A 22,856-nucleotide genomic window follows, 5' to 3' on the forward strand; every position below is an offset into this window, starting at 1 on the left:
CTGACACCTTTTTATGTCATATTATTATTTTTATATTGTACTATAATGGGAACAAAGAAACAGCAGAAGAATTGAACATATAATTTGGTTCTGTCCTCATAAAACAGGGCGCAAATAATCTCCCGAAATGTTAAAGAACCAAGGGTTGCGTGAGAGGGTGGAATTAAGGAAATCAGAATGAGTAAGAAATGGAATTAAACGCTGACAAATCACCAGAATATGATCATCTACATCCCAGAGCATTAAAGAAAATGGCCCTGGAAATATTTGATGCATTAGTTGTCACCTTCCAAAATTCTGTAGACTCTGGAGCAGTTCCTACAGATTGAAAGGTGGCAAATGTAACCCGACGATTTAAAAAGGGAGGGGGGGTAAGGAAGAATTACAGACCAGTTAGCCTGATATCTGTGATGAATGTGAGAGATTGCATATTTTTATATTTTTTGCAGTATGTTATTAAAACCTAGGTTACGATGCATACAGACAGCATGACTGTTGGAGCTGTGATTAAGAAGTCATAAAAGTGAAGTCATCATTGACTTCCAGACAAAGTTCTCTGCTAATAGATCTTGAGAATCATTTATTTATTTACAGATAGCTAGCTAATAGAATATTGTTTAGGTTTGAAGGGCCTCTGGGGTGTAGCAAATTTATGAGACCTTTGGGTCCTGGCTTAACAAGTCAAGCACCATCTTGTAAGAAGAGACACAAAAAGTTCTTATGCTTTGGGTACAGATGATGAAGTTAAGGGGGGCAACCAGGTCTGTCTGAAGAGTCAGTAGGTCCTAGAACTCTAATCTGAACAGAGGTGTTTCAGTTGATCCTGAAAAGTTCTCCTTCCAAAGATTGTTCACAGAGAAAAGCAAGTAAAATTCGAGTTGTTAACTTTATTTATGAGTGGTATTTGAAATATATTGGTCGGTTTAATTGGAATATAGTGGCAGGTTTAGGAATTAATTTAAGGTTTCTTCTTTTAGGTAGGAACTGTTGTAACTCTTACCTGTAAAGCTATTTGTTCATTACTAATGTGTTTAATTCTGTGATTAAATTAAGGTTGTTTCAACATAAACAAATACCTATTGGTCAGTGTTGTCACTCCTGTGGTCATTTCCTAACAGCTTTACAAATTGCAAGTAGTTGCATTCTTATTTGGAATCCCAAAAACCAGCAGTGAGGGATATGCCATGATCATGTTGAATGGCTGAACTGGCTTGAAGGGCTCTATGGCCTACTCCTGCCCTTAGTTTCTGTGTTTTGTATTCATTTACATGATGTGGGCATCGCTGGCTGGGCCAGCTTTTATTGCCCATACCTAATTGCCCATGACAAGGCGGTGGTGAGCTCCCTTCTTGACCTGCTGCAGTCCATGTGGTGTAGGAGCACACACAGTGCTGCGAGGAAGGGAGCTGTATAATTTTGATCCAGCGACAGTGACGTTTTGGCAATTTATTTCCAAGTCAGGGCGATGAGTGGCTTGGAGGGGAAATTCCTGGTGCTGATGCGGTTCCCATTTTGTCTGCTGCCCTTGTCCTTCTAGATGGTAGTGGTTGTGGGTTTGAAAGGTGCTGTGGAAGGAGGCTTGGTGAGTTCCTGCAGTGCATCTTGTGGATGGTACACATGGCTGCCACTAGATTGGATTTGTTTATTGTCACGTGTACCAGGCACAGTGATTTTTCTGCTTGCAGCTCAACCAGATCATATAGTACATGAAAAGAAAGTATGTAATAGGGCAACACAAGATACACAATGTAAATACCTAGACACAGGCATTGGGTGAAGCATTCAGGAGTATAGTATTAATCAGGTCAGTACATTAGAGGGTCATTTAGGAGTTTGGTAACAGCGGGGAAGAAGCTGTTTTTGAATCTGTTAGAGCGTGTTCTCAGATTTATGTATCTCCTGCCCAATGAAAGAAGCTGGAAGAGTGAGTACGCCGGGTGGGAGGGATCTTTGATTATGCTGCCCGCTTTCCCAAGACAGCGGGAGGTGTAGACAGAGTCAATGCATGGGAGGCGGGTTTGTGTGATGGACTGGGCTGTGCTCACGACTCTCTACAGTTTCTTGCGATCTTGGCCTGAGCAATTGCCATACCAGGCAGTGATGCAGCCAGATAGGACGCATTCTATGATGTACTTGTAAAAGTTGGTAAGAGTCTATGTGGACATGTTTCCTGAGGAAGTATAGGCGCTGTTGTGCTTTCTTGGTCGCAACGTCTGTATGTCGGTGGTGGACGGAGTGTACCAAACAATCCAACTCCCAGCTTAATCAAATCATCTTCATATTCCCAATGAACAGAAATAATTCCTTACAGTCTGACCGCCTGCAGTTGTTCAGAACAACCTAAGGTAAGGAGAAGGAGGAGCCCATTCAGCTTCACCATTTACTGTGATCGTGTTTGATGTGTTGTTTCAATTCCTTTACTGTATGCTTTTCCCTTAATTCCTTTATCCCCAAAACTCTCTTAACATCTGTCTTGACTATGTTCAACGAAAGAGCATCTGCAGCCTTCTGCAGCCTTCTGCAGTACAGAATTTCAAATATTTGCAACCCCTTAAGTGGAGAAATTACGCCTCATCTCAGTCCGAAAGGGGCAAACCAAATCTGGAGACAATGGCTGGGATTTTCCAGTCCCCCTGCAGCATGTTTTCCAGTGGTGGAGACAGCTCGACATTGGCCGCCAGTAGGATCTCCCAATCCAGCTGGTGTCAGTGGCCATTTGCTTTGCTCGCCGGGTGTGCCGCTGGGGAACACATCACACGGGGTCATCTTCAATGGGTCCTGCCGAAGGGAAGAGTCGGAAAATCCTGGCCAATGACATCTATTGATTTTGATTCATATTGACCTTGAGGGACGATTCTGCACTTCAGTGTTACCACCGAGAAGCAGCACAACATTGATCGGCTTGTGACTTTTCGATTGGTTAGTTCGAGACTTTAATGTTGGAATTGATCATTTAAATGGCTTTTAAATAGATTTAGTTATATGAGCTTAACTAGTCAAGCATTCCATTTTTGTCACCAGTAATGACAACAGTACAAGAGATGTTTCCAATACCCAAACTGGTGAAAACAAATCTCGGTTATTGATCTGCAGTTGATGCTGTGTCACAATAACATTTCCCTTCTAATTGGTGTTGACAGAAAGCACTCAAGTTTAAACTTCACCCCGCACACACTCTTTCTATCTATTTAGGCTAGATAGATTCCAGCCTATCTGTTCAATAATGTCTTGTTCAGTTGCTGAAATGATTATTCAATAATGTTATTGTGTTTGCTTCTTGTTTGTGTAATTGGCCATATGTGTAATTTAACTCATGTTACATGAGAATTATTGAATCCACCATCACGGGTGGAATGGGAAGTTTAGACTTATTTTGTATTGTAATTTATGATTTGTGGGGAAAAATGATAATGTCACTGAAGTGGTAACTGAGAGGCCCAGCCAAATGATCTGGGATACGCGCGCAAATATCACAATGGCAGCTGGTGGAATTCAAATTTAATTGATAAAATTTGGAATACAAACAATTGGGCGAGATTCTCCGCCCCGCCGCGCCACATTTCCGTCCCGACCGGCCGGCGGGATTCTCCGTTACGCCGGCCGATCAATGGGGTTTCCCAATGTGGGGCAGCCCCACGCCATCGGGAAACCCCCGGGCGCCAGTATAACGGAGAACCCCGGCGGCGGAGAATCCCGCCCCTAGTCTCAGTAATGGTAGCTATGAAACTATCATCATTTGTTGTAAAAACCCCATGGGGTTCATCAATATCCCTTTAGGGAAGGAAATCTGCCATCCTTATCCAGTCTGGCCATCATGTGACTCCAGTCCCACAGCAATGTGGTTGACTCCTAAATGCCCTCGGAAATGTCTTAGTAAGCCATAGAGTTCAAGGGCAATTAGGGATGGGAAACGAATGCTGGGCTTGCCAGTGGCATCCATTTGCCATGAAAGAATATATTTGAAAAATTGAATTCATGATTTAATACCTTTAAATTACTCGTGAAGTCGTGCGGAAACCATTCCTTAAAAAAATTCTGATGAAACATTAATGTGTCAATAATTAAATCCAGATGTATAATTGATCTTTTGTCAATATGTTTATTTTTTTCAAAAATGTTTGAATAAATTTAGAGTACCCAATTATTTTTTTAAAATTAAGGGATAATTTAGTGTGGCCAATCTACCTAACCTGCACATCTTGTGGGGGTGAGAATCACACAGAGAGAATGTGCAAACTCCACATGGACAGTGACCCAGGGCCAGGATCGAACCCGGGTCCTCAGCGCCATAGGCAGCAGTGCTAACCACTGCACCACCGTGTCGTCTCTCCTATGTCAGTATGTAATGCTTTGTTCACATTTTTCATTGAATGCTCATGTGGGTGTATCATGCATATGGCAGGAGCTTTCCAACTGGCCAGAATGTGCTGTCAAACACCCCTTCCTGCTGATTTAATGCACATCATCCTAACTTGAATCACACAGGTCTGTACATCACATTCACCTGTCCCTCACCAAAGATCACGCATTAAATTGTAAGGGGGAGCCAGACGCTCCACCAATTAGTATTACGTAAAGGGTCATCCCATGAACATCCGCTATTGAAAACTGTGTGGTGGTTCTGCGGAATGGTTTGAAAGGATTTCTGGTAAATATTTGGATTTGGCAATGGTTGCTGCATCGTGAGTGAAGGCAGAGGATTTGGTGATCTGTCCACAGACTGCAGCAAGTGTGGAGCTTTCAGTCTCTGGGACTGCGATACTGGGAGTTGGAGCAGAGGCTGTGGAGAGGGAAGCTCGGCACCGAAGGAAGAGGAGGAGGTAGACAGGTGCAACGGAGATGCATTCTCTCTGAACATGTTGATGGTGAGCACCTACTCAAACTTTGATTTCCTTTGGACACCGGCCCTCCAACACCAATGCTCCGCATTATACCTCACATACGCATTCAACTTCACTGAATCTGCCTCCACTATACTCTCAGGAAGTGAGCACTCCCAGTGAGCCAGTGGACACATCCAGAGTGAGAGACATCGAAGAGTGAGTTTGGGAGCTTGGAATTTGAAGCTCGGTGGGAATTGAATTGGTAAAACTGTTCCTTTTAAATTTCGGTAGTCTCGTTTCATCCAGAAGTTGTGCAGTAAAGGTTAATGAGGGGCTGCCCCGCCCACTCACAGAATGTTTTAGGGTGGATCAATTGAATAAACTAACAGAAATCAACAAGGGACAAATTAAAAGGGGCCGCTCGGAGCAGCACATCCCAAAAATGACAAAAGAGAAACGGAAACTTAAAAACATCAAATTAACGTGTGCAAAGAAGGTTTGATAAAACAATCCAACCCCTGCGGTGCCCACTGTCAATCACCAAAAGCCCAATTAGGAGGCAAGAGGTTTTGTTCTAAAGTTACCAGGTGCGTGAGTCATCTCAGGCCCATTTAAGAAAGGGATCTGAAGCTCAGTGAGCACTCCCAGTGAGACAGAAAAGACACTTCCAGAATGAGGAGCATCAAAGAGTGAGTTTGGGAGCTGGGAAGTTGAAGCTAGGTGGGAATTTGAGGCTGTGTGGGAGGAGGTGCTCTTTATCCCTTGATTTGATGCATGCAAATTTCCAGTGAGTGGCCTTGACCTGCTACAGGTGACGACAAGGGAGAGAGCTGATTGGTAAATAGCAGGTAAGGCAGGTACGTCCTTCATATCGGGAGCGGAACTGAGCGGGAGAAATCCGGAGTACAGTCTGGGTAGGTAAGTGGTAATTTGTGCCTGTGTCTCTCTGTTTTCAAATTTTGTGGGGGGGGGGGCGGGGGGGCGGGGGGGGGGGGGGGGGGCAGGTAGCCAGTGCAGGAATCCCGTCTGGCTGTCCACCTCTCTAACAGGTGCACAGTTTTGGACATAGTTGGGGGGGATAGCCTATCAGGGGAAAACAACAGCAGCCAGAAGAGTGGCACCACAACTGGCTTGGTTTCTCAGCAGGGGATATCCCGGCAAAGTGCAGGAGAGTGATAGTTATAGGGCAATCTGTAGTAAGGGGCAAAGATAGGTGCTTCTGTGGACGTGAAAGAGACTCCAGGATGGTATGTTGCCTTCCTGGTGCCAGGGTCAAGGATGTCTCTGAACAAACACAGGACATCCTGAAAGGGGAGGTTAAACAGCCAGAGGTCGTAGTACACATAGGTACAAACGATTTAAGCAGGAAGAGTGATGAGGTCCTGCAGAAAGAGTTCAGGGAGTTAGGCAGTAAGCTAAAAAGCAGAACCTCTAGGGTTGTTATCTCAGGATTACTCCCTGTGCCACGTACCAGTGAGGCTAGAAATATGAGGACAGTGCAGCGAAATACGTGGCTGAACTGGTGGTATAGGAGGAAGGGTTTCAGATTTCTGGACCATTGGGATCTCTTCCGGGGCAGGTGGGACATGTACAAGAAGGAAGGGTTGCATCTAAACTGAAGGGGCACCAATATCCTGGTTGGGAGGTTTGCTACAGTCACACGGGAGGATTTAAATGCGTATGACAGGGGTGTGAGAACCAGAGTGTCAGCTTAGAAGGTGTAAAAACTGATGGGGAATGGAGAACAAAAATAAGAGAACAACATCACCCTGTCTGCTCAAACGCAATGGTTTGAAATGTATTTGTTTCAACGCTAAAAGTATAGGAGGTAAGGCAGATGAACTTAGATCACTTATCAGTACTTGGAAATATGCTGTTGTGGCTATCACCAAAATGTGGTTAAAGGAAGGGCAGGATTGGCAGCTGAATGTTAGAGGATATAGATGCTTCAGGAGAGATAGAGAGGGATTTTAAAGGGGTTGGAGAGTAGCATTACTGGTTCGGGAGAATATTATAGCCGTACTGCGGGAGAACACCTTGGAGGGCTCATACAATGAGGCAATCTGGGTAGAGCTCAGGAACAGGAAGGGAGCAATCACAATGTTGAGTGTTTGTTACAGGCCCTCCAACTGCCAGCAAGAGATAGATGAGCAGATAGGCAGAGAGATTTTGGATAGATGCAAAAGTAACAGGGTTATTGTGGTTGGGGATTTTAATTTCCTCTGTATTGATTGGGACTCACATAGTGCTCGGGGCTTGGATGGGACAGAGTTTGTAAGGTGTATCCAGGAAGGCTTCTTAATGCAATATGTAGATATTCCAACTAGGGAAGGGGCAGTACTGGATCTGGTATTGGGAATGAACCTGGACAGGTGGTTGAGATTTCAGTAGGGGAACATTTTGGGAGTAATGACCACAATTCCGTAAGGTTTAGAGTACTTTTGGATCAGGATGAGGGTAACCCTCGTGTTAAGGTGCCATATTGTGGAAAGGCAAATTACGATAACATTAGTCAGAAATTGAAGAATTTGGATGGGTGCGGCTGTTGGAGGGTAAATCAACATCGGACACGTGGGAGTCTTTCAAGTGACAGTTGATTAGGATTCAGGAAAGACATGAAGGATAAGTATGGGAAGTTTAGAGAGCCTTGGATAACGAGGGCTATTGTGAAACTTGTCAAAAAGAAAAAGGAGGCATTTGTATGGTCTAGACGGGTGGGGACAGTCAAAACCCTTGGGGAGTATAAAGAATGTAGAAATTAAGGAGGGCTAGAAGGGGTTATGAAAAGTCTTTGGCATGTAGGATTAAGGCCAATCCAAAGCTTTTTCTAGACATGTAAATAGCAAGAAGGTGGCCAGGGAAAGGATTGGACCACTTGAGGACAGTGGGGAAATCTGTGTTGAGCCAAGGGAAATGGGCGAGGTTGTTTCCTTTTTCTACCTGCTATAAATATGGCAATCAATAAGGTTGCCCTTCTTTCTTTAGATATCGATATTGTATTGCTCAGAGTCGCTAGGTATCAAATGATACGACCACAAGGTTCAACCGGATATCGATCAAATAGCCAAACACCAGTTAGTTAGTTCAAGATCAAGGGTACTTTATTTACACACAAGGTTAACATGCAACATAAACACTACTAGTTAAACTACACCTATCAACTATGACAACCTGTACTTAACTTCAGGCACCCGGCTTAGGTCAGAGGAACAGTGGCCATTGTTCAAACCTGGATCTACTGGGTCTGGAGAAGTAACAGCTGCTCAGCTGTGCTCATCCGTCTGGTAGCGGGCGTTGAACTTGAACTTGCTTCTGGTGGTGCTGCAATTGGAGATGGACGTTGCCGGAGCGCCAGGTACAGAAGAGGACGAACATATGGCAGTGTCTCTCTTCATCCTTGGGGAGTTTCGCACTCTTTTGTGCGGTCCTTAGGTTTGGACGCCATTAATTGGGCAGTTCTCAATCACTGCCTTCGATCTGAGCCAATAAAGGGGCGAGTGCCTTGATGGCTGGGCGTGTCCAAAGCAGTCATTGACCCTGGTGTTTATGCTTCCTGGGTAAAGGGAGTGGCCCAAAATGTCTGGACTTGTATCGGTTACCTGAGTATCAATCCTTTGACGGAGATGTGCCATCAAAATGCTAATCGGTTGGGGGTTTCGATGCTGTCTGGATTCTTTGCTCATAAATATACATTCAGGCTCTGTGCCTGCCTGGATCTTACATTGTCCACATTTCCCTTTAGGCTTTGCAAACATTCATGTTTCTTGTTGTAAGTGGCCTTCCCGGATGGCTACAAGGTACTAAATCAGTACTTTGCATCAATGTTCACCAAGGAAAAGGGTGTCATGGAAAATGATTCTTGGATAGGGTGTGTGGACAGTCTAGGTCATGTTGACATCGAAAAGGAGGAGGTATTTGGTATTTTAAAAGACATTAAGGTAGATAAGTCTCCTGGGCCGGATGGGATTTACCTCAGAATAATGAGGGAAGCAAGGGAGGAAATTGCTAGGGCCTTAACTGACATTTCTGTATCCTCATTGGCTACAGGTGAGATCCCAGAGGACTAGAGAATAGCGAATGTGGTACCGCTGTTTAATCATAGATTATCATAGATTATCATAGGATTAACAGTGCAGAAGGAGGCCATTCGGCCCATCGAGTCTGCACCGGCTCTTGGAAAGAGCACCCTACCCAAGGTCAACACTTCCACCCACACGATTTGGAGGAAATTGTAGCTGGTCTGATTAGTAAGTTTGCGGATGACACCAAGGTTGGTGGAGTGGCAGACAGTGTTGAGGATTGTCAGAGGATACAGCAGGAAACAGATAGGTTGGATATTGGGCAGAGAAATGGCAAATGGATTTTAGTTCAGACAAATGTGAGGTAGTGCGTTTTGGTAGGTCTAACATAGAGGGGAAATATACCGTAAATGGCAAAACTCTGAGGAATATAGAAAGTCAGAGAGATCTGGGTGTGTAGGTCCACAGAGTTTTGAAAGTGCCAACACAAGTGGACAAAGTAGTCAAGAAAACATACGGAATGTTGGCCTTCATTGGACGGGGCACCGAGTATAAAAACTGGCAAGTCATGCTACAGTTATATAGAACCTTGGCAAGGCCGCACTTGGAATATTGCGCACAATTCTGGTTGCTACATTACCAGAAGGATGTGGAGGCTTTGGAGAGGGTGCAGAGGAGGTTTACCTCATGTTGTCTGGTCTGGCGGGTGTTAGCTATGCAGAGAGGCTAAATAGACTCGGACTGTTTTCATTAGAATGACAGAGGTTGAGGGGTGACCTGATAGAGGTTTACAAGATTATGAGGGGCATGGATAGAGTGGATGGGTCGGTACTCTTTCTCAGGTTGGAGGGGTCAGTCACCAGGGGCCATAGATTTTAGGTCCTTGGGGCAAAGTTTAGAGGAGATGTGCGGGGCAGGTTTTTTTACACGGAGGGTGGTGAGTGCCTGGAACGCATTGTCTGGGGAGGTTGTGGAAGGAGATACATTAAGGGGTTCAAAAGGCATCTTGACAAATACATGGATATGATGGGTATGGAGGCTACTGAATTAGGAAGTGCTGAAGGATTTGGCCAAGGGTGGTATAATGACCGGTACAGGCTTGGAGGGCCAAAGGGCCTGTTCCTGTACTGTATTGTTCTTTGTTCTTTGTTCAGTGCACTCCAGATCCTAACAATTCACTGTGTAAAAATGATTTCCTTGTCACGCCTTTGGCTTTTTTGCCATTCACCACAAGCGATGCTTTCTGGTTCTAGGCCCTTCTCCAATCAGAGCAGTTTCTTCCGATCTACTCTGTCATGACTCTTCATGATTTTTAACAATTGTATCCAACCTTCTGTCAAACCAGAGTGACACCGTAGTTTCCACTGCTGCCTCACAGCGGTAGGGACCTGGGCTCAATTTCGGCCTTAGGTGACTGTCTGCGTGGAGTCTACATGTTCTCCCCGTGTCTGCGTGGGTTTCCTCCAGGTTTTCTGGTTTCCTCCCACAGTCCTACGATGTGCAGGTTGGGTGCATTGGCCATGATAAATTGTTGCTCCATGTCCAGGGACGTGCAGGTTAGATTATGGGCATTGGGTGGGGGAGTGGGAGTAGATAGCATGCTCTTTTGGAGGGCTGGTACAGATTTGATGGACCAAATGGCCTTCTGCATTGCAGAGATAATTTTGTCAACCTTCTCTCCTCCAAGGTCAACAGGCACAGCTTCCCCAATGCATCCACATAACTGAAGAAACTCATCCTCGGAACAATTCTCATTATGTTTTTCTGCATCCTCCCCGATGCTTCCACATCCTTTTTTAAAGCATCTGATGCCCAGATTGGATACAATACTCCAGTTGTCTCCAAACCAGTATTTTACAACAGTTTGCTGCAACCCCCGACCGGAAGAGGAATTCAGCAAAGACACTGGGCTGGATTCTTCGTTTCTGCGGCTAAGTGCCGACGCCGGCGTGAGAAATGTGGCGTTTTACGACACCAAAATCGGCGCCGACCCCTCACCTCAGGACCAGTGAGGGGCTAGCGACAGCGCCGGGTAAAACATCCGTCTCCCGTGCCAAAATCGGCCAGAGAATAGCCCAGTCCATGGCCGTGTATATGCACGGCGATGACCTGCAGGCGGTCGCATCGTACAACATGGAGCCAGCCATGCGCGGACCCAACCTGCCAAATACAGCCCCACAGGACACCCTCTGTCCACCTCCTGGCCACCCCCAACCAGTCCCCCCAGCCCTCACGGAAGCACCCCCCCCACCCCCACCCCCCGGCCAGCAGCACAGCTCCCACACGAGTCCGTGGCTGCCACGCCGGGTTCCCAATCGCTCAGACCACACATCAACCGCGTGGTCCTGAATTTGGCCCATCGAGGGCGGAGCATCAGGGAGGGCCTTCTGATGATGTGCCATCGCTGTTCCAACGGTGTGCGACGTGTGACGCGATGACGCCATTTCGGAGGGGGCAGAGCATGGCTGACCGGCGTAAAACCGGCGGCGCCCAATTTAGACGTCAAAATGGATTCTCTGCCCGATCGCCGATTACAATATCAGCGTCGGGGAACGGAGAATCCTGTCCACTGTTCATCAGTCCTCTTCAATATCTATCCAGAAGCAATGATCAAAGAAGTCCCAGAGTCTGGTTTTAAAATGGGGAAGGGAAGGGGGGGCAGCGAATTACAACAGTTAGATTTGCAGATACGAAAGCACTTGTAGCTAGCACTGAAGAAAGCTTATAAGAAAAAGATAGGCTCGTAACAGCAGGCATGATCTTCAGGATAACAGGGAACATTGGCAAAACCAAATGCGATGCATATCTCAAAATCACCAAGAAATATTCCTATATTCTTGGATGGAAGAGAACTGCAACAGGTGCAACTGTTCAAATATTTAGAAAGCACAATATCTGCATAAGGAACAAAGAAATAAGAACACGGGGCGCAATGCGAGAGGTTGTATTTGGTAAGAAGAGATTGTTGGAGGAGGCCAACTTGCTAAATAACTTTGAAATGTGGCTTTGGTGGAGAATGGAAAAGATCCACTGAACAAAAAAGTAATAACTGATGAAGTGCTGAGGAGAGTGATGCACGATCAATCACTACTGAAGCGAGATTGTAGTCCAATTGAAGGCTTTAATGAACAAGTAATCACCCCAGCAGCTCCGGTACAGAATGACTGCTGTGGGTGAAACACAGACTCTTATGCTCCGCCTGCTGGGCGGAACCAGCAAGCAGGTTCTACCACTCATACTACAGTATAAGGTACATCCCACCTAGGTACCGCGATACCCCTAATATAGCCTACCACAGAGAGTAAATGAGCAACGGAATTTATTGAATGTAAAAAGGAAAAGGCGGAGGAGGGACTGAGAAGGGCACACCTTAAGAGGAAATGGACCAGTTATGGAGGGAATGTTTCAAGGAAAAGGTGTGGTGTTGGGTGTTCTGACACACAGATGAGCCAACACAGTTGCATATGGTACAACGCTTCTTTATTTAAACTTACTATTTACAGTTTGGTCTTTGCACTCTGCACGTGGGGGGTTCCCTGCTTGTGGTGTTTTAACAGCTCTTTCTTGTTCCCTTCTCCCCAGACCTACTGACCACCAGGTGTCGTGCTCGTGCTTTTTATATGGTTGGTGTTCTTGTCTGTGATTGGTTGTGGTGTTGTGTACTCTGATTTGCCTGTTAGTGTGTCCATCATGATGTGTGTGTTTGAATATCATGACATCCCCCCTTTTTACAAAGATATGTGCCTACGTGGTGATAAATATGATCGTGTCGTGAGTGCATCTAGGAGTGTGTGTGTGTCGTGTGCAGCATGTGCATATGACGGAACTATGTACATGGGGCGATGTCGGGTGCGTCACATGAGCCAAGTTGTACCATAACATAACATAAATGCGAACGAGAGAAGAAGAAAAAAAAAAACTTGAACAGTTGTCCAGTCAGACGACCTCTGGAACGATAAACAACAACAGGTTATCATGTAAAATTGTGCAACTTGTTAAACATATGAACGGTATTATAAGTCCAGTCTAATGGGCTTGCGACGAGTTCGGGTTGACCGCCTCGAGGGTGGATCAAGAACCACCGGCTGCTGTGCAGGCCTGGCCATGGGCGGCGACGGAAAGGGCGTGATGTGCGGCAGCTCCACAAAGTCATCCTCGGAAGCCTGTTGAGGATCTGGCGTGTGCGTGCTGTGTGGCTGTGAGCGTGGAAGTCGGCGAAGGGCGCGCCGATTGCGGCGACGCACGGAACCATCCGGCATGCGAACCAGGAACGAGCGGGGAGCCACTTGTCGGAGGACTTCGGCCGGTGCTGACCAGCCACCATACGGTTGATGGACGCGTACTTTGTCTCCGGAGGACAGGGGGGGCAGGTCCGTCGCTCGTGTGTCGTACCGACTTTTCTGGCGATCACGCTGCAGTTGCATGTTCCGAAGAACCACCTCATGGTCTGTCGTTGGTGCCAGGATGGACGGTACCGTCGTCCTGAGGGAGCGACCCATTAGTAGCTGCGCTGGCGAGAGACCCGTGGATAACGGGGCCGATCGATAGGCCAGCAAGGCAAGGTTAAAGTCCGATCCGGCAGCAGCCGCCTTGCACAGGAGCCGCTTGGCGATGTGGACACCCTTTTCAGCCTTCCCGTTCGATTGTGGATGCAGAGGGCTGGACGTCACATGAGTGAAACCATATGCTGCGGCAAAGGACGACCATTCACGGCTGGCAAAACAAGGTCCATTGTCTGACATGACAGTCCTTGGAATGCCATAGCGAGCAAATGTTTCCTTGCAGGCCCCAATGACTGCGGACGACGTCAGATCATGGAGAGGCATGACTTCCGGGTAGTTTGAGAAGTAGTCTATAATAACAATGTAATCTCTGCCGAGCGCGTGAAATAGGTCAACACCCACCTTCGCCCAGGGGGACGTCACCATCTCGTGTGGTAGAAGTGTTTCCGGAGGTTGCGCCGGCTGAAACCTCTGACAGGTTGTGCAGTTGAGCACCATGTTGGCTATGTCTTCATTAATACCCGGCCAATATACCGCCTCCCGGGCCCTTCGTCTGCATTTTTCGACGCCCAAGTGGCCTTCGTGTAGTTGATGAAGAATCATCTGGCGCACGCTGTGCGGAATAACGATCCTGTGTGATTTCATAAGGACCCCGTCTATGTTGGTGAGATCATCTCGCACATTATAAAACTGGGGGCACTGCCCTTTTAGCCACCCTTCCGTCATGTGGCGCATCACTCGCTGCAGAAGGGGGTCAGTCGCCGTCTCTGCGCGTATGTGGGCCAGACTAGGATCATCAGCTGGCAGATTTGCTGCTGTCAGAGTTACGTGTGCCTCAATTTGACGCACGAACCCCTCCGCATCTGGTGGTGTGCTCACTGCTCGGGAAAGAGTGTCCGCCACGATGAGTTCCTTCCCCGGAGTGTAGATCAGTTCAAAATCGTACCTCCTGAGTTTAAGTAAGATGCGCTGGAGGCGAGGAGTCATGTCGTTCAGGTCTTTGTTAATGATGTTGACCAGGGGGCGGTGGTCAGTTTCGACCGTAAATCGTGGCAGGCCATACACATAGTCGTGGAACTTGTCCAGACCAGTTAACAAGCCCAGGCATTCTTTTTCGATTTGCGCGTAGCGCTGTTCGGTAGGGGTCATGGCTCGTGAGGCATACGCAACCGGGGCCCATGATGACGTGCTGTCTTTTTGCAGGAGTACCGCTCCAATACCAGATTGGCTGGCGTCTGTTGAGATCTTTGTAGGGCGAGTCGTGTCAAAGAAGGCCAGCACTGGTGCCGTGACCAGTTTGTGCTTGAGCTCCTCCCATTCCCGCTGATGCGATTGGTGCCAGTTGAATTCTGTCGATTTTTTTACGAGATGGCTCATATTTGTTGTATGAGAAGCCAGGTTGGGAATGAACTTCCCAAGGAAGTTGACCATGCCCAGGAATCTTAAGACAGCCTTCTTGTCAGCCGGTCGTGGCATGGCTGTGATGGCGCTAACCTTGTCTGCATCGGGACGGACCCCTGACCTTGAGATGTGGTCCCCGAGGAATTTCAGCTCCGTCTGGCCGAAGGCACACTTCGCACGGTTGAGACGCAGGCCATTTTGTCGTATGCGGGTAAAGACACGTCGTAGACGATGCATGTGTTCCTGCGGAGTGGTGGACCAAATGATGATATCGTCCACATATACACGTACCCCTTCGATGCCTTCCATCATCTGCTCCATAATGCGGTGGAATACTTCAGATGCCGAAATGATGCCGAATGGCATCCGGTTGTAGCAGAATCTGCCAAAAGGGGTGTTGAATGTGCATAGTCTTCGGCTGGCCGGGTCCAGTTGGATCTGCCAGAATCCTTTGGACGCATCCAATTTAGTGAATATTTTGGCTCGCGCCATCTCGCTGGTGAGGTCTTCTCGTTTCGGGATGGGATAGTGTTCCCGCATGATATTGTTATTCAGATCTTTTGGATCTAGACATATACGGAGCTCGCCAGAGGGCTTCTTTACACAGACCATGGAGCTGACCCATGGCGTGGGCTCCGTGACCCTGGATAGGACCCCTTGGTCCTGAAGAATCTGCAGTTGTGCCTTGAGGCGGTCTTTGAGTGGCGCAGGAACCCTGCGAGGTGCGTGAACGACAGGGATGGCGTCCGGTCTGAGTCGAATCTTGTACGTGTATGGCAATGTCCCCATGCCTTCAAAAACCTCCTGGTTGTGAGCAAGGAGGGAATGGAGATTTGCGTGGAACTCAGCATCCGGGAAGTCGGATGTCTCATCTGGAGAGAGAGACATAATGCGCTGTACCAGGTGAAGGACCTTACACGCCTGTGCGCCCAGTAACGAGTCCTTTGATGAGCCGACAACTTCGAAGGGGAGTGTGGCCGTGTGCCTCTTGTGAGTCACCTGTAGCTGGCAAGATCCTATGGACGGGATGACGTTCCCGTTATAGTCAACCATCTTGAGCCGGGATGGCGTGATGGGTGGTTTGACCTTCATGGCCTGGACTGCAGAGTAAGCAATCAGGTTGGCGGATGCGCCGGTGTCCAGACGGAAGGCGACGCGAGATCGGTTGACCGTCAGGGTGGCACACCACTCATCGGCTGGATTGATGGCATTGACCTTGTTGACATCAATGACGGAAACTCGGAAGGCATCCTGGTCATCTGCATCACTTAACTGGAAGTCTTGATGCGTGGGCTGGACGGTCCTGACTCGTCTGCGAGGTTGTCGAGGATGCGCCGGATCCATGGGTTGATCCGAACGACAGTGGGCTGCGTAGTGGCCCATCGTGCCACATCTGTGGCACTGTCGGTTTTTTGCAGGACATTGCCCTTTTAAATGTAGAGCTCCACAATTGCCGCACGTCATGACGTCACGGCGTTCGTTGTGCCACTGCGCATGCACAGTGCGATCTTGCGGTGGGCGCGCCTGCGCAGTGCGTCCCTCGTTGTGGCCGTTATTTTTGGCGCGCACCTGCGCGGGAGACCGCGAAAAGCGCGGGAAGCGGCCGCTGTCGTCCGGGCCGTGGGTCGGGAAGTAATCGACGGCCTGGATGCGTTCGACGTCGTGGGCGGCCTGGCTTGCCGATTCGACGGCTGGGGACCCCCTCCGTGCCAACTCGGACGCCTGAAATCGGGCAAAACGGCAGGTAGCATTTTCGTGGAGGACACAGGCTTCCACAGCAGACGCTAAGGTGAGGCTTTTCATTTTAAGAAGCTGCTGGCGTAGGCCACTAGAGGCAACGCCAAAAACAATCTGGTCCCTGATCATGGACTCTGTGGTGGTGCCGTAACCGCAGGACTGCGCTAGAAACCGGAGGTGCGTCAAAAAGGGTTGAAAAAGCTCCTCCTTACCTTGCAGGCGTTGCTGAAAGAGGTATCTTTCAAAACTTTCATTTACTTCAACTTGAAAGTGCTGGTCCAGTTTGAGGATGACCGTGTCATATTTGGCTTGGCTTTCGCCTTCTTCGAACACCAGTGAGTTGAAGACGTCGGTTGCGTGCGGACCTGCGTAGAAGAGGAGCATTGCAATCTTCGAGTCATCCGAGACATTCTGTTTTTCGGTGGCACGGATGTACAGGTCAAATCGCTGCCTGTAGAGCTTCCAGTTGGTACCTAGGTTCCCCGTGACTTGCATCGGCTGCGGTTTGCCGGTGTGGTCCATGTCCAGAATGGCAGGTTAGTAGGCAGGTATCGATCCACTCCTGTACCATGTGGTGTTGGGTGTTCTGACACACAGATGAGCCAACACAGTTGCATATGGTACAACGCTTCTTTATTTAAACTTACTATTTACAGTTTGGTCTTTGCACTCTGCACGTGGGGGGTTCCCTGCTTGTGGTGTTTTAACAGCTCTTTCTTGTTCCCTTCTCCCCAGACCTACTGACCACCAGGTGTCGTGCTCGTGCTTTTTATATGGTTGGTGTTCTTGTCTGTGATTGGTTGTGGTGGTGTGTACTCTGATTTGCCTGTTAGTGTGTCCATCATGATGTGTGTGTTTGAATATCATGACAAAGGAAGTAGAGGAAGGAAGAAAATATCACCGTTGGATAGTTTGAAAATTGAAGGAAGTTAATGGCAAGTGAAAAGAATGGCACGTGTTAGAGAGATACGGTAAGACGGCTATAAGTCAAGGGCCTGCCTTCAGGTAGAGCAGACGTGATGATGATGATAACTTCCTTCTTTGGCCTCTATGTCTCTATTCATAAAGCCCAGGATCCTAGTCAGATAGGGTGCAAGTTTAATCTTTAGAATGCCAGCTCCTGCAGCATTACAGAGGCCTTGCACATTATGTTGGGGCATGACACGCTGTCAGTTGTTGCCGTTACAGCCCATGTAGAGTGCTGTCTTTCCTGAAGGATTGTGTGACTGGAGAGGATAACAAATTAAGAAAGGATGATTCCCTGGAAGGAGTTGAACACAAGGATGAAACTTTTAAATTTGAGCCATTTCTGGACCAGGAACCAGCCTAAATCCGGGATCATAGGGGTGATGGATGAATGAGACTTTGGAGGGAGTCTTTTTTATTTTAAAAGGACTTGTTTAATTTGTGGGTGGAGTTAATATCTTAAAAATCAGAACCCCAAACCACCACCCCATGTAGACCGGTTGGCCACATTTACATCAGAATGCACGGGCAGAGGAAGTGACGTGTCTGTAGCCCATGAGTATACCCCAGCACAAGCAGACGAGACAGCACCTAAGAGTTACTAGGATTGTTGAATAAACCCTGTTGCTTGTTAGTCTCTTGGCGTCAGTCTATAAAACCTAACAAAGTCCACATGTGGAAGGAGCTGGCCGAGATGGCACAGGGACTTCGCCACATCGACCTTCGATGAAAACATCACAGATAACTGGAAGTTCAAAAAAGAGGGGCGGCACAGTGACTGGTTAATACTGCTGCCTCACAGCGCCAGGGACCCAGGTTAATTCCCAGCCTCGGGTGAATGTCTGTGTGGAGCTTGCACATTCTCCCCGTGTCTGCGTGGGTTTCCTCCGGGTGCTCCGGTTTCCTCCCACAGTCCAAAGATGTGCAGGGGTAGGTGGATTTGCCATCATCAATTGCCCCTTAGTGTCCAAAAGGTTAGGTAGGGTTACTTGGTTATGGGACTAGGGTGGGGGCCTGACTCTAGGTGGGGTGCCCTTTCAGCGGGATGGTGCAGACTCAATGGGCTAAATGGCCTCCTTCTGCACTTTGGGCATTCTATGAAATCTACTGTGTGCTGCTGGCCTCTCCAATCAGTCAAAAAAGGGTCAAGCGCATGTCCCAAGATGGTTGAAAAATTTGAACCCTTTGCTTTCCAAAGAGAGGAAGAGAAAGAGGACCCAAATGCATTGTGAAAGAAATTTGGAATTTGAACAGATATGCATGCCAATTAAAAATATCAGATTGGACAGGCATGTATTTAACACTACTGACCAAAACCTCAACATGTCGATAAAATACTAGGGACGCAAAGGCCAGAATGCCGGCCTCTTTCGCCTCCTGCACTCCCGGTTCATCCACTACTCCAAATATTGCTAGCCCCCAGCTTGGCTTGACCTAGACTTTCACCACCTGAGATATTGCTCCCGCCACTCCTCTCCAGAACCCCTCCAGTGCCGGGCATGACCAAAACATATGGACATGGTTCGCCGGGCTCCCTGAGCACCTTCCACATCTGTCCTCTACCCCAAAGAACCTACTCAACCTCGCCCCCGTCAAGTGCGCTCTGTGGACCACCTTAAATTGTATCAGGCTGAGCCTGGCACACGAGGAGGAGGAATTAACCCTACCTAGGGCATCAGCCCACAGACCTTCCTCGATCTTCTCCCCCAGCTCCCCCTCCCATTTACCCTTCAACTCTTCTACTAGCGCTTCCCCCTCTTCTTTCAACTCCTGGTGTATTTCTGACACCTTGCCCTCCCCGACCCATACATCCGAGATCACCCTATCTTGAACTTCTTGTGCCGGGAGCAACGGGAATTCCCTCACCTGTCGCCTCACAAAAGCCCTCACCTGCATATATCTGAAGGCATTTCCCGGGGGTAACTCGAACTTCTCCTCCAGTGCCCCTAGGCTCGCTAGAACCATTTTTCTAAACGCTGCACACCCAAGTTTTGGGATCCAGGACGAGGACCCAACTATTTGCAGTTTGTGAGGAAGTATTACTGCACCACAGGAGTGATAACACTGACCCAAAGGTATCTTTATGTTGAAACAAACTTTAATTTAAATACATAATTAACCACATTCGCAAGAAAGAAATAGCTTTACAGTTAACAGTTTTTAAATAAAAGAGAAAAAAAAACCTTAACTTGCTTCCTAAACCTGCCACTTTATTCCAATTCAGCAAGCCAATATATTTCAAATACCACTCTTGAATAAATTTAACAACCAGGTTTCTACTTGCTTTTCTCAATGCAGAATCTTTGGAGAGAGAACCTTGCAGGACCAAACTGAAACATCGCCATTCAGACGAAAGTTCCAGGATCAACTGACCTTTCAGACAGCCCTGGTTCCTCCCAATCAATATATCATCTGTATCCAAAGCATAGGTGTAGAGATCTACCATGCGGTTCAACTGACGTCTCGCAACACTAAAACTCAGTAGAAATTTGAGTTATACTTCTCGGATGCAAAAAAGAATCTTTTATTGCCTCTACTTGATTATAATTGAGAGAAGCTTAAATCTATTCTCAATAAAGTCTTGCTAGCAAACGACTTAAAGAGAAGTAATTTATAAAACAATTTAACTTTCAAAATAATACAGAAATGGTTTCTTGCTTACAGCAAAACAGCTTGCGTGAATTTCAAGGGTTAGAGTAAAAAAGTGAAAATGTGAAAATAAGGATAGCAAGTAGTTAGATCAAAGTATAGAGTGATCCTGGATAGAAAACGGCTGGCTGAACGCTAATGTTTAAGGGAAATGTTATCAGTCTGAAGCCATCTGTCTATACCTCTATGTCGTCCTAATTGGTTTGGGTGAGTTTCAAATACGTTTGATTCGATGGTTAACTGTCAATCCTCAATGTGCAACATAAATTTTAAATGTTTGAATATTTGTGTATGCTATGGAATGTGATTTTGTGCTGTAATAAAGACTGTTTTTTACTGGTTTTCGGCTAACTTTACTTAATCCATATTCTGAACAATGGTGTCTTCATATTGTTATGGTGTTTATTTCTACATTGATCTTGATTACTGGTACAGCTTATTTCTTAATATGAAACTAACTTTGAAATCTGTTCATTAGAACAATAGTCCATTCATATTGTCAGTAAAAATGTTGTTTTCATCTCCAATTAGTTTGTGGCTATGTCAGGCTTTGAAGCTCTGTTTAAGTAATGTGTTCTGTCATGACCTAAGGTTGTGAATACTGAAATCCTTGGGCGTCATTCTCCGACCCCCCGCCAGGTTGGAGAATCGCCGGGGGCTGCCGTGAATCCCGCCCCTGCCGGTTGCCGAAGTTTCCGGTACCGGATATTCGGCGGGGGCGGGAATCGGGCCGCGCCGGTTGGTGGGCCCCCCCGCTCGATTCTCCGGCCCGAATGGGCCGAAGCCCCGCCGATAAATTGCCTGTCCCGCCGGCGTGGATTAAACCACCTTTTGAACGGCGGGACAAGGCGGCGTGGGCGGGCTCCGGGGTCCCGGGGGGGGCGCGGGGTGATCTGGCCCCGGGGGGTGCCCCCACGGTGGCCTGGCCCGCGATCGGGGCCCACCGATCCGCGGGCGGGCCTGTGCCGTGGGGGCACTCTTTCCCTTCCGCCTCCGCCACGGTCTCCACCATGGCGGAGGCGGAAGAGACTCCCTCCACTGCGCATGCGCGGGAAACTGTCAGCGGCCGCTGACGCTCCCGCGCATGCGCCGCCCGGGGATGTCATTTCCGCGCCAGCTGGCGGGGCAACAAAGGCTGTTTCCGCCTGCTGGCGGGGCGGAAATTACTCCGGCGTCGGCCTAGCCCCTCAATGTTGGGGCTCGGCCCCCAAAGATGCGGAGCATTCCGCACCTTGGGGGCGGCACGATGGCCATCTGATTGGCGCCGTTTTGGGCGCCAGTCGGTGGACATCGCGCCGTTTCGGGAGAATTTCGTCCCTTATTTTCAAATGGGTATTAAAGACTGGACTTCAATATTTATATTAAAATAGCCTTTTACCTCTCAGAAATTCCCTTCAGTAGGGCTTTTTTAGTCTCTTCTTACAAGATGTCCTTTGACCTGTCTAGGCACACAATACCCCTCATTAATTACCTACACCCCAGAGGTCCTTAAAGCCTAAATAATATTTCATTAGCTAGCTAGTTGTAAATAAGTAAATGGTTCTCAAGATCTATTAGAGAACACTTCAACTGCAAATCAATAATTATCTAATATTTATGGCACCTTAATTACCTCTCCAGCAGTCATGCTGTCTGTATGCATCTTAACCCAAGTGTTATTAACATTACTGCAAAAAATATCAAAGATAATATATGACAATTTCTTACATTCATCACAAAAGTCACAGAAACCTGTTTCTGCCACTAGCCATAGTGCAGCCAGTTACTCCTCCAGGGGCCCAAGGTACACACTCTGCAACACCAGGACCCAGAGATACTCAAATACAAAGACCTGTTTAATTGGGGCACTATTGAGAAGCTACCTCTCATATGAGGTTGGATAACTAGGTAATGCCCGTTGTCTGTGCTCCAAGAATAGTGCTCCTTGCAATGAAACAGAAAGTAGTCAACAAATTGGATCAGATGCCAAGACCCGGTGTCATGCCCCGGCCTAGATGAGGCCACAGGGTGGGTTTCAGCAATGGTAGTTCCAGTAAAGAAAGATGGCATGATGAGGATCTGCATCGTCACAATTCATGTAAACAAAGTGTCATGTGAGGGTGCCTTTAAGAACTGGATGTTTAAGCAATGTACCTTTAAGAAAACAGTGATGTCATAGAGTGGGTGGAGCTCAGCTCAGTTCAGCCATTTTGCAGGGTGGTTTTGCAGTTTGAAAAGTGCCTGGCTGGTTTTGCTGAGAGCAGCTAAAAAGTGCCGGGCTGGTTTTGCTGAGAGCAGTTTAAAAGTAGAAAGCCAGTTTGAGACAGCAGCTTGAGAAGTTCTGTTTTGCTGTGATCTACTTGAAGGGAGAAAGTCAGGTTTGAGAAAGCAGCATGGGTGTGTCTATGGGTTTCCAGAGAGCTGCATGAAGAAAGCAAGGTGCTGGAGCTGAAGTCACCCAAGCTAATATATATCTGCCATTCTACAGAAAATATATATATCCTTTAACTTGATGTGATACTGTTTAAAGGTGTTAAGTCTCTTGGGAGTTTGAAGGAACATTTTAAGGAGTTATTTACTGTTGCAATATTTTCTGAGTTATCTTTGAAGTAAGGGGTGTTAAGAGATCCAATGTTTATTTAAGATGTTAAGTTGAGTTCATGGAATAAACAGTGTTTTGTGTTTAAAAACCCACGTGTCCATAACTGTAATCCCACACCTGGGGAAAAGCCGTGTCCTAGGAAAAGCAACAAATCTGTTAAAGGAGAGGTTGGTTGAAC

General features: G+C 47.4%; 1 protein-coding gene and 1 pseudogene across 2 annotated transcripts in view; both read left to right on the forward strand.

The window, feature by feature from the left end:
• Positions 1-20,418, forward strand: part of LOC140398481 (galactoside alpha-(1,2)-fucosyltransferase 2-like) — a 57,779-nt gene extending 37,361 nt beyond the window's left edge. For both annotated transcript variants that reach the window (XM_072487213.1, XM_072487216.1), the window contains exon 6: positions 19,747-20,418. In XM_072487213.1, the coding sequence (XP_072343314.1) occupies positions 19,747-19,782 (36 nt within the window). In that variant the 3' untranslated portion in view covers positions 19,783-20,418. The remainder of the gene's footprint in view (positions 1-19,746) is intronic.
• A 1,699-nt stretch (positions 20,419-22,117) lies between these two features.
• Positions 22,118-22,856, forward strand: part of LOC140398069 (all-trans-retinol 13,14-reductase-like) — a 77,233-nt pseudogene continuing 76,494 nt past the window's right edge.

The sequence above is a fragment of the Scyliorhinus torazame genome, chromosome 21 (genome assembly GCF_047496885.1).
Source record: "Scyliorhinus torazame isolate Kashiwa2021f chromosome 21, sScyTor2.1, whole genome shotgun sequence".
NCBI classification, from domain to species: domain Eukaryota; kingdom Metazoa; phylum Chordata; class Chondrichthyes; order Carcharhiniformes; family Scyliorhinidae; genus Scyliorhinus; species Scyliorhinus torazame.